The sequence below is a fragment of the Telmatherina bonti genome (genome assembly GCF_933228915.1).
Source record: "Telmatherina bonti genome assembly, chromosome: 21".
Classification (NCBI taxonomy): Eukaryota; Metazoa; Chordata; class Actinopteri; order Atheriniformes; family Telmatherinidae; genus Telmatherina; species Telmatherina bonti.
Genome location: NC_136630.1, coordinates 24,140,602 through 24,153,164, shown reverse-complemented (window position 1 = coordinate 24,153,164; position 12,563 = coordinate 24,140,602). Strand labels below are relative to the sequence as shown.

At 40.6% G+C, this 12,563-nt stretch overlaps 1 protein-coding gene across 1 annotated transcript in view; it reads right to left on the bottom strand.

Moving 5' to 3' along the window:
- LOC306771458 (zinc transporter ZIP11-like) overlaps positions 1-12,563 on the bottom strand; it is a gene marked incomplete at both ends in the record, with an annotated part of 169,835 nt that overhangs the window by 39,347 nt on the left and 117,925 nt on the right. Inside the window, one exon of the mRNA XM_079260624.1 lies at positions 11,081-11,222. Within this exon, the coding sequence (XP_079116750.1) occupies positions 11,081-11,222 (142 nt within the window). The remainder of the gene's footprint in view (positions 1-11,080; positions 11,223-12,563) is intronic.

Genomic DNA, 12,563 nt, shown 5'->3' with positions numbered 1-12,563 from the left:
AGTCTTAACTCTGGCTAAGCTTTTAGATGATACGTGATCAAATAACTATCATGTTATTAAGTTTTTTTTTAGGTGTCATACTGTGTAAACATAGTTTCTGGCCTGTTTAAAACTGACTTCAGCAGAAAATTTAACATTTTTCTAGAGTTTTAGACTTTCTGTTGGCAGCAAGTGTGTTCATGAGCTGATTTTACATGTGGCGCCCTCGGCAACAGTTTTTAGGAAGGATGTTATTTTGTCACGGTTAGGTGATCTGAAGTCGGCTCTGGGAATTTTGTCATCCTGCTGAACAGCTTTTGTTTAATTCTATGCAGGTATACTGCCACTCTGTTTTTGTGACTTTTTAGTGCATTTAAAAGCATTGTTTTATATGATGTGTGTTAAGGGGAATGTATGCGTCAGAACATTTCATTCAGAACATCCAAGTTCAGATGGTATTTTGTGTCTGCCTCAGTCTGCTTATGGCTGTCATGAAGGAAGAGGGGAGGTTTTTGTTTTTAATTCTGCTGAATTGTATTATTGCCTTCTCTGAAAGCATAAATATTCCACTAATTAGACTGAACTGGAACTTGTGAGCCAAGTCGGTAGTGGACTGACTGGCTACTTGAACACCTGCTTTTTCATCATTTACATCATGAACTCCAACATCCAACATGATAACTGAGATCTGGGCAGTCTGAGATGATCTGGAGCTTTCTGTAGGTTCTCTGTGCATGTTCTGATCCTGCCGTGAACATGCTGGGATGTCCACTTCTGGGAAGATTAGCAATTGTCCTAAAAACCCTAAAAAAAAAAAAAAAAATCTAATCCGATCCTAATACAAATTCCACAGTCATATTTTCCTTCTTCTGCTGCATTCCAGGAATAAATACTGTATTTCTTTTTCAAAAAGAAATGCAAATAGTGTTTCCTGATGTTTGTATTTCATTGTCTGTACCTTTAGCATATCTAGAAAAGCCTGTCATGGCAGCAAAATAGCAATTCAATTATAGTTCAAAGGAGTGATCATCCAGTTTATGAGATTAGAGTAAAAAAAATGAATAGGAAAAGGCAATGTATACCATCCACATTCATATACCACACATCTAAAGGACCAGATGGCGCTTTAGCTTCTGTGACGGCTTAAAAGACGCTGACTGCTGCTTAACTGAAGAGCCTCTGAAACAAGAAGTACTTTGAACAGGTTTCATTCAAGATGTAGCCAGAAACTAGTCGAAATGCCCGCAGTATTATCAGATTGAAGAGAGAGAGACCAGCCACCAATCACACTGAATAATTAACAGGCAGAAAGATTTTCCAAGTAATTAAAAATTACTGAAGGATACAGAAAGATTAGGAGGGAATTCATGAGGGTTTGCAAATGTTTATGCTGTATGATCAACACTTTTATACATGGGAATAAGTCCTTTGTATTGTCTGTTGCAGAGGTTCTTGGCCAAACCCAGAAGGAAAAAACACTTTATTTGCAAATTCATCTACTGATTTGGGAAAATGGCACACAGAGAGTTATAGCAATTTCCACTGCAGATAAGACATTTCCGCACAGACATATGTGCATATTTACTTTGTATTTGAACATGAGTCAGTAAGAAAACCAAAACTTGTTTACCCAATGTTTAAGGAATTATGAGTTGGACCTTTTCCAGCCTAGAGAATGCAGATCGAGTTGCCTGGAAAGATGACCTTGCTCCTGTTGAAATGATTCAGCGTTAATATATTTAAAGAAATACACAAAGTAAATGCTGTTGCCCTCAGTTGACTGAACACACAGGCTCTATGATTTTGGCTCATTTAAAGTAGCCTTAATTGTTCTGAAAATGGGCACAGTTTTCAAGATTTTTTTTTTTTTTTCAAAGTTTCAGTGTGTTCCCAGATGAGCCTGGTGAGTGCCAGACCTTCCAGAGATAAAGGTTAGGAACCACTGGTCTAACTGTGAAGGATAGCACAGATGATCACTTATTGTATCGACCGTCTTTCCCATTAACAACCTCCTCATCTTCCTCTCATGACCTGATTTGAATGCAACCACAGATGATGGTAAATACACTATTATTATAAACCATATAAAACACGTGATTATATCTGTAGCCGTGCAAAGCCACTTGGTTTTAAACAGGCTATAGAGTATTTATCATTGCAAAAACAGGGAGTTGAACTTTAAAAGTGACCCTCAAACCGAACAGAAGTCCAATTCAGAGCTACTAGAGTACTTAGCAGAGTGGTGAGCTCAGCATGGGGTTATTTTCCCATCACTTCCCCTTCCTCCCTGCAGTTTGAGAACTCAGCCTTCATATTTGAACCTCTATCAACATTACAAGCACTGATGCCCTAACTTATTTCTCCTTTTTTTTCCGCAGCTCTTCCTGAATAAGAACAGTTGTACATGTTGATCTGTCTTTCCTGTCCTCTTCACCCAAAACAGCTGAGGCAGATGGCTGCCCTCCCGGAGACAGGTTCTGCCAGAGGTTTTCTTACTGTTAAAGGGGAGTTTTTTTCCTTCCTGCTGTCGCTGCGTGCATGCTCAGGATGGGGGATTGGATCAAAGTCATGACTTGATGCAATCAGTTGGTTTCTATTATAGGATATGTATGAATTGGCTTGAAATGATGTGTATGTTGATTCGTGTATGTAAGTGCCCTGTGACAACATTGTTGTGAAGTGGCGCTATACAGATAAAGCTGAATTGAATTGAATTGAATTGAATTGATGCTACAAACAGATTCTGTTCTGGGCTGTCGTCGTACCGTGCAGGAAGAGAGGGGCTGAGCATCGACACTGATTAGTCGTGGCTGAAGTAGCGCTTTGATACAAGCTGTTTTTTGTTGCTTGACAGATGTTGGATTTGAGTGACACGTGACATTGAGGGATCACATCTCAGTGAGGTGCAAACTGTCAAAGAGTCAGTAATTGTCTAATTAGAGCTTATTACTATGCAAAGCAGACCTGTCAAGGTTTCATAGTCTCCAAGCAGTCTGCATGAGTTAGGGGTGATCCACACAACGGGACTTTGCAGATCAAGTTTGTGTTTGTCGTCTGATATCATGTCAGTGACATTTACACCCAGACCTGAGTTTTAAAAGGGTTCAATTTACTGTTTTTTCTCTCTTTTTCTTTGTTTTGTGTTTCAGAGCCACAAACGTAAAATGTTCTTATCAAAACCAGCATCTGTTGAACTAAAGCACCTCATTCCAGCACCACACAGAGTCCACAGCAAACACAGTAAATGGATTGCAGAAATTGGTGATCTTCAGTATGATGAGTGGCTCCATTATTGCCTGCGGGGGTATCAAACTGGACCAACAACGTCCTGAAATACACCTAAAAAATGACCAGAATGATGTAGCAGCTATTTCGCTTTTTCTACGATGAAGAAGTAAGAGAACCACTAAATTATCCTCAATGCTATATGACTCAGTTATTCATGTGACAAGCTTCATTTGAAGCTCCATCAGTTTATTCATGCAGAGAGGATCATAGAATGAAAATGGAGGCTTTATTACAGCAGGACCTGGACTGATTAAAGTTATTTGCTTGAGCACGATATGAAAACGTGAATATATCCAACTAACTCCTGTCCAAAGTAGTCTGACCTTCCATTACTCACACTGCCTGAAACCTTTTTAGGGAAGGTTCCAGATTATATCTGTTTTGTAATTATTTCTGTACAGTCTGGAAGAAGGTCCAGAATGTTCTTAAGTTGGAGCACAACTGGCAACATCAGCAAGAATACATGAGAAGTCTCTCATTTAATCACATAAACATGTCATTCTTTTCGCCTCCCAGCTTTGTTTTGAAAAACTGAGAAAAAGTTGAAAATTGAAATGCAGGACCGGCCAATCAAATTGCTGAAATGAAAGAGTGTCCGACCTTTTTATTGACTGTGATATAGTTCCAAATGGTATGCCCAACATCAACACATCACGTGTGGAATTTCTGCCTATAAAAGTCACTCAAATATTTTAGGCTGCATTCAGTCTGATTTCTGTCCAAACATGGGACACAACAAACGGTAGCGGCGGCGTTGTTTCGCACATCATGCTATCAGGTCGCTGGTCTCCAAGAAATGTGATTCCAATTCAAACATTTCTAAACTTTCTTGTGTTGCATCGCAAGCCCCCATGGGCACGTGTATGTAGACAAGGGAAAAATTTCATAAGCATCAATGTCGCGTGTTGCTTGGCTGGAGGAGGGCAGCGGTTGTGGAAGGTCCATCGGAAATGGATGGAGAAGAAGCGATGTTGCTTCCCATGTGTGGGAGTCTGCTTTGTTCTGGACTGATTCGGAGCAAAGAAGCAGACTCGGTCCGCCTTAATCAGACCAAATACAGGCAGCAGACTAAAGCAAAGTGCATTGTGGGTTCAGCGAACAGCATTGTTGGCAAAGACGACCGAAGGATTTACATGTGCAAGACAATACGCTGCTCTGGCCGGGAGAAATGTCTCGCTGTCAGACGTGGAACAGATCAACTCAAGACCACGAACTTCTACTACAGTAATTCCCAAAGCGGCGTAATCTCCGATGAACCAGTGCCTAGTGAGCTATCCTGGTGTCATGTTATGTTGCTCATTGTTGCACGTTGGCCATCTTTGTTGTTTCTAAACGTCATTATAAATAAAGTTACAGTTGAAGAATGAACCCTTAATAATTATGGGTGCCAATGCTCTAAGCATTGAGGCACACATATTACTATTGCTTTGTGTTTATTTTTGTTAATATTTCTCCAAATATTTTACGAATGATGTGTCTGTCTTTGTGTGTTTTTAGTTGTGTAGCCTGCAGGCCAACAGTTTCTTTTTCATAAAAAGGCTTTATCCTTCAACTTGCTCCACCTTTTGACTGGAACAGCAATAAAGGTGGTTTTCCTTTCTCAGATATTTCATTGAAATAGCATGTTTCATGCCTCAATTTCAGCTAAGCTGTCAGACAGATGGCTTTAATGTCCTCAAAAATACTTTGATCTACAGAGCAGTTCTTAAGGTATTTTACTTTATTCTGAAAGGATGGTAAACATTACATCAACAGATGCTACACAAACACCGAAGATTAGACACCAAAGTCTAATTCCCATCTGTTTTTTCCTGGGGTACATTAAAAGCAAGTTCATATTCATTGGCTTAATGACTGCAAGGTGTCCAGGTCATGTCATCAACCCTCCACCGCCATGTTGTAATACTTTGAGCTGATTATACTGCATTTGGTTTTCACCAATCCTAAGCTGTACTGACATTTTCTAGAGTCATGCTTAAGCACTGACGTTGGACAGGGACGTCAACTCCAAGGAAGACTGACAGGTCTCTTGAATGTTTTCTGCTTGTACATAATCCTGACTGCAGAATCCTGAACTCCACAGAGTTATTCCTTACAACCCTCTGCAGATTCCTCTCAGGCTGATTTCTTTTCCTTCTTCTGCTGTTGTAGAGGTGTTTTAACCTGCAGATGATCAATTCCTTTAAATATGTATAAAAACATATATTATATAAGCAGCAGCTGGTTGCCATTTATTCTATTAATTTAGATGGAAGTCCCACTGCTTTTGCATTTTGACTTAGTTTTTGCTAAACAAGTAAGAACAACATGGAATATGCGGTGCGCTGCTACTTATTTGATGTTTTATTCACCTAATTTTGCAGCTCAGCCTTATAATATTGTGATTAAAAGATTAAAAAGAGAAAGTGCTGTCTGTCTAACAAGGCTGTATTAGAATCAACTACAATCGGTTAACCCCCAGCTGTTCCGATGGAGCCACTGGAGAACGCCGCTTTGAGCAGAGCTGTGATAATGTAGCCCCTCTGAAGGAAATGAACGAGTCTTTTTGATGTATAAAACTTCCTAATAATTTGCTTCCCAGGCACTGGGAAATGAGAGCTCCTTCTTTAATAATTCTCTGCATGTAGCAGGCTAGATATGCTGCATTATGAGCAGCTCGGTCCAATATGCAGGGACTTCCAACGCGATGTGACCTCCCAGTGTGGCATGGGAATCAAACCAATGTCTTCTGGCCTTTTTTGTTGACTGTGTGGCTTGACTGACTTTAGATACCCTTAGGCAGGCTGTGGGGCTGCAATGAATTTACAAGTGATGTGTAATCTGCAGAAGCATGTCTGAAACATACATTTAATGAATCTGTGAAGCTGCTGGAAATGTACGGTCAACGTAAACACTGAGCAAAGCTGGAATTCTCTGCCATGCTTGACGGCGCTGGAATAATAGCCCTGAAAAACCACTTGAGCTTGTAGCTTAAATTTGTCCACAAACAGGCTTTTTGTTTCTTATTTTGTCCTCTCTGTAAACTTTTCTGACTCTTCGGCTCCCCTTTTTGCTTTATTTTCTCCAGAAGCACCTGTGACTGCTGGCTGCGACAAGTCCCTGAGCGTGCCACGACAATTTAACACTTTTCACAACACCTCCGCAAAAATCTAACAGTCTGCAGCTGCTCTTGTGAAGAGGGTTTACATCAGCGGGAAGCCAATCTCCCTCACAATTTAAAACTGGTGAGAAAAAAAAAAAAAAAAAAAAAAAAAAGCTATCATCATTATGAAATCTTGGCTTAAATGGGAGGTCACCATGACATTAATGGAGATGAAGGAGGTGAGTCAGATGAAAATGAGTCAGAAGTGCACACGCTGTCACAAAAATAACTCAATCTTCCAGCTATTTGGATAAATTAGCAACGTTTGGGTTGCCAAACAGCAGTCTATCTGCGTGGATTCATTCAGCGAGAAGCTTCGTTTCTTAACGGACAGTTTTGCACGTCAGCAGGAAATGAAAGGGCTTAATTATTTAGATTAATAATGGCCGCATTCCATTTAGGTGGAAGTTTCACGGACGTTCCTCTGGTAGTGGTGACCCGATGGAGTGTTTTACTGGACAGCTGATTGGAGCTGATGATATTAAATTCCGTCTTCTTCTCCTGCTGTGAATGGTGAACGCCGTGAGAAAGCTCTGCTACTTTACATAATTAGTTTAACGGATGGTAAATATGAATATAGACAACTATGATCTCAAAAAGACAATGAGAGAATGGCAAAAAAAAAAAAAAAAAGAAAATCCTCCAAGTTGGAAATACTTTAATTTGTCTTGGAATGTGTCTCCTAAACTCAATTCCTTCTCGCAGTGACATTTTCGCCTTGTGTTCTATTGTTAATTAACTACGGATGGGAACCTCCAGAGGAGATGCTTATTGACAGATTGTTAGTTTCACTGGCATGCAAGTTAGATGAGGTGTAAAGTTTAGCTGAGAGTATCCCATCAGGGTGATATATCCTCTTTTTCCCCTTTAGACTTCACCATTTTAATCTGTTTTTGACTGAAAAACAAGGAGAAAATGTTTCTAGTAATTAAAGTTTAAAGGTGAAGGTTCCCCAAGGGGAAAAACATCCGAGTCAACAGCTGCTGAGGTGAATGACTGTGAAGTGGGTCTCCTGCATGCTGATACCAATGGCATTCAACTTGACTCTTAGAAGTTGAAATGATAGACTTTTAAATATTTATGCTGCTTTTTTCATACATTTTTAAACAAACAGGCTTTGGGCTACACAGAAATCCTGGCGTAGTAAAATAAAAATCATCATGCCTTCAGAGTTTTGATTGTTTAGGAGATTTTACAAATGTAAATAATATGGTATGATGGATGACATTTACTATTAAATTTACATTTACCAACCATAATAAGAGAGAACTTGAAAAATATGACACTGTTATGCTAAAAACTTTATTTTTTTTACAAAAAACAAACAATGGAGTCTTCCTCCTGATTGGTTCTTCTGCTGCGCGCTAGAAGATAGCAACGAAGAGTAAAGCCTGGTTAGAACTTTGCTCTTGTTTTAAGGCTATGAGAATAAGAAAAAGTTTGTTGCGGTCATGTCAATTCATCCTGTGTGATAAGCTTTCCTTTGTATGCGACAATGCAGGAATTTGTGCGCAGGGGAGGGCATGTCTGTGTCTTTATGTGCAATGAATTCATCCGAATTTAGCTGATGAAAAATAAATCTAGAAATCAACGGTGTTCTGTCCAGTTTATTGACAATAGAGAGTTGTTGCAAGCGAGAGGTCTCGAGAGCGCTGCCCCAGCTCAGGGTGTTACAGCGTTCTTTAGGCTTACACAACCAACCTTCGGCCGGCAGTCCTAGTCAAAACAACTGCAAGAAGATGATAATAGACAAAGTCAGGCCTTGGAACAGAACATTTAGTTGTTGCAAACGCTTACTAAAGCAAGCTTTCTAAACTACTTAAAACCATGCAGAATATATATTGCACTACATAAAAGAACTTATAATAAACGAGTGACATTCATTTTCCTAATTTCCACCACACTGTGATTTCATATTTAACATGAAACTTTGTCTATGGCAGGGCCGGGTTGTGCATGTGGTGGCGTCTGTGTCTTTAAAGGTCACATGCAACGTATTCACTTTTGTACTTTCCCACCATCCCAGTCAGCTGTTCATTAAAACTATCCATCAAACCTCTCCCCAGTCACTAAAAGTCATTCTGATGTTAAATTGTCTTATTTCTTGCTCTGTCAACCTCTATTCCTTTACCTCACTTTCCTCAGATAATGTCTTCCTGCACATCTTTGCTGAATCTGCCACAGCGTGCCAGTGATTTGATATCCAGTTTCTAGAATTTGATCTGGTGCCATAAAACAAATTTCTGCTGCCATGTGAAACCCCAGGCTGGAACCAAGCGGTAACCTCCAGCGGTAAAAAGTGAAGCCTACGCGGAAGTGCATGAAACTTTAGTTCCTCCTTCATCCACTAGGGGCTGCAAAACACAGCAAATCCCCACAGACTCCCACGTTACAAAGACCAACTTCACGGCAGAAGTAAACATGTTTACAGCCTGGTTCAAAAATCCATTTTAGGTTTAATAGGTCAGGTTTACCTTCATGACAACTGTGGGGGGAGAATTTTTTTCTAACTCGCCTGTTTAAAAGTAATTTAATCTCGAAGTTTGGCATGTTTAGGGGCGTGTCCTTTTGATTGACAGGTACCGATCTCCGGCTTCAAGTCAGAAGAACGTAGAACAACTGTGGTTTTTAGCCGGTTAACAACATCACTTAGCTTTAGCTCGCTTACTTCCGTTAGCTTGTTAGCTCCCGTTATCTCCTGTTATCTCGGAGTTAGCTTGGTTAGCTTTTAGCAACAGAAAGCTCGGAGTTCGCTCGATGTCAATCATCCACCATGACGCTCACAGCGCCCTTCTCATTGCCACCTCTTTGCCCATATTTATATTTTCTGGACAAGACAACAAGCATCCCTCTGCCAAGATGGCGATGGTAGGAACCGCCCACCCAGCTTTAATTGATCTCTTCAGTATCTATGGGTGACGTCACGGACACTCCGTCCATCTCTTTATATACAGTCTATGGCTGGAACACAAAGTGTTTGTGGTTTCTGAATGAGAAACAGTTTTATTTGCCATTGTCCATGAGAGGTTCACAAACGGAGAATTTTACCTGGTGTTATGGTGCAACATCGAACAGAGAAGTTCGCAGAGATAAAATGAATAATAAAACTTTAGCATTAAGCTATAACGCATGCAACAAAGTAGTAGAAAGCACTTTCACTTTATAAACAAAATCTACGTGTAAACAACCAGCAGTGTGGTGTGGGAATAGTGGTGTTGATGTTCGCAGCAACTGGGTGTGGAACAAACTACATAGTGCAAGTAGTCAGTGCAAATGACAGGAGGTAAATGGTGTCCATGAGTCTGATACAGAATTATGTAGCGTTCATAAGTCAGAGAGGCAGAAGCTGTTCCTATGGCGAGAGGTTCTGGTCCGGATGGACTGTGGCCTCTTGCATGAGGGGAGAGGAACAGATTGTGTCCAGGGTGAGAAGGATCGGCTGCGATCCGACCTGCAACCCTCCGGGTCCTGGAGAGATGGGAGCCTGCAGCCAATCCCCTTCTCAGCAGCATGCACAACGCGCTGCAGTCTGTGGCTGTCCCTGGTGGTGGCCCTCCGAGCTTTGGGATAGCAGGGAAAAGACGGCTAAATCGCGGTAGATCTTTAGTGTTTACTGCAACTTATTTTTTACATTTTTGTTTAATCAATTTATTTATTTGCTTTAGAATCATTTCTACTTAAGTTTTCACCAGGACTTTAAATGTGAAGAAAAAAAGAAGCCACTAAAGGCCTGAAGCAGGGCCATCAGCAATCCCAAAGAGAAGAAGGCTGATTAAAACATGCCTCCCTTCTCAGGGGTCTCAGTCTGCTTCACACCACTTGGTCTGACTGAAAGCATATTTCTGAGCCTAATTTATAAATGCGCTCAGAAAGTAATTTATAATAAATGACAGAAGGTGTACTGAGCACGTGCCCTTCTCTGTGCACCTTTGCATTACCTCATTAAAAGTCAGTGAAACGTAGCAGCGACTCCTTTGAGTATAATTATGGTAAAAGACGCCTTGTTTTTCCTCCTCCTTCAACCTGGCCATCATAGTCCATGAATAACAGTCTCTACTAATGATTCTCAGGGACCTTTATTTCTTCATGAGCCATTTATGACAACAGAAAGGTTTAGAAAGCACATGAGACTTCCGACTTGACCCTGTTACCTCTGATTGTTTTGAATGCAAAAACCAGCTCCTATGCCAGACTCTTACTTTGACTTGTTGTGGAGTTTTCTTTATAAACTTTACACCTTCACCAGAAAATCAGATGAATTGCAACTGTCCCATCCTCTCAGACACCAGAGGAAGCATTTTAGAGTTCTACATTATGTGCATGACTTACTGTGGTTTTTGTGTGACACAATTGCTTGTTGTGTGACTACAGTTACAAACCCAGATAATTTCCCAAGAGATGGTCCACAATGAAATGCCATTCAAAGCGAAGAAAACACCCACTGAGGTTTGCAGAAGGATAGATGAGGCAGAAGGGGAATACATTGGAAAGAGAGGAATCAGGACAGAGATAAGATGGGCGAAAAAAAACAGCCATCAGAGAAGTTTCACATTTAATTGTGAACATAAACGCCTGGGTTTTGTTCTCACATGGGACGTACTTTTCTTTTCTTTTGCCTGAAATCAAGCACAAAGCAGCTGATGTGGGTATATGAAAGGGGGGAGAGCTTGCCTGAGAGAGGTCCAGCTCTACCTATCCTGATGGTCATCTCCTCTGAGTCGACAGGCGGGAAGGAGGCGTCCTCCTGTTTCTCTTTGGCCAGCTTGGAGTCGGGTGCCAAAGCCAAGGCGGTGTGTGGGTCGGTGCCTACGCCCTGATGATGATAAAAAAAAAAAAAAAAAAAGACAGAGACACTGACACTTCGTATCAATTTTACACACAACAGATTGAAACACTTCGGTGTATTTAGAGAATCGAACCGAGTGGCTGATTGAGGATGGATGGATCCACCCTTCAGGTGAACACCACTGAGTCTAGCTGATTGAACAAACATGTTGCACAGAACGGTGAGCTAAAAGATAGCCATGTGATGCAGGCTATCCCAACTGGCTTTGGGCGACAGGCAGGGTACACCCTGGACAGCTCGCCAGTCCATCGCAGGAAAGCTTGAGTTGAAAACTTTTTCAGTGATTACGGGATCACTGACTAATTTTTATACAAGAATTTCTTACTTTTATGAACTTTGAAGTTACGGTGTGTAACTGATTTGGCTTTTTATCAGCAAAAATCAAGTACTGCTTTCATAAATACATATTTTACCAAAGTCTAATCACAATCACATCCAAATGAAAGCGTTCTCGTAGCATAGAACGAGTTATTTATAATTATGTAGGTGGCAGTGCAGCCAACAGAAGGCTGCCATGTTGAATCGCCATTTACGAAAGGTGTAGCCGAAAGCGGAGGATAAGAAACAAGCAAAGAAGACCGAGGATCATTCATCTTGTTGTTTTCTCTTGAAATGGAAGACTATCCATACTTTTTATCCTTGTAAGAAGGAGGGAAAAGTAGCTAAGAAAAGAGAAATGACAACCAGGAGAAAACGAGTCTACATGGGTGTAGTGTTTACCAGACGGAGAAAGTTGATCAGGGAGAATGACTTTGAATCTGAGACAGCTAAGTTCATTCCATCTGACAGTGAAGTTTATCTGGCGTTAAGTTAGAAACAAGGCAGGTAGTCCATAAACTACTTTATCCTCCCATTTGAGTCGGATCATTGCTATATAAAGTAAAGATGCTAATTTGCTAATTTGTTAGCCTACAGTAGAAAAGGTCATTTACAACAGTTTTCAGATGTTGTTGCAAATGACTCTTTACAGAAGTCGTACCAGCAGGCCACCATGTGCTTCTCTCAGCCGTATTTTTCTTGTTTCTTCTATATTTTCATAATTTATTTCAACTGATTTGTCAGGGGCTATTGGTGGCGATTAGCGGTGGCTTGGTACCAAATACATGAAGGACATGCTTGTAACTTATCGGCATCAATAATGAAACAAAATTAAGCATTGTTCTGTGCTTCATCACCTCACAGGACACTCAAAATTGTGTAAGATGTTGACATGTTCACAATTATGACTGTAATTCTAAAAATGCGCTAAAACGGTGAGGCACCTAGAAGCACTCCTTTTAGTTTGCTTTTAATTACCAAACCACTAGA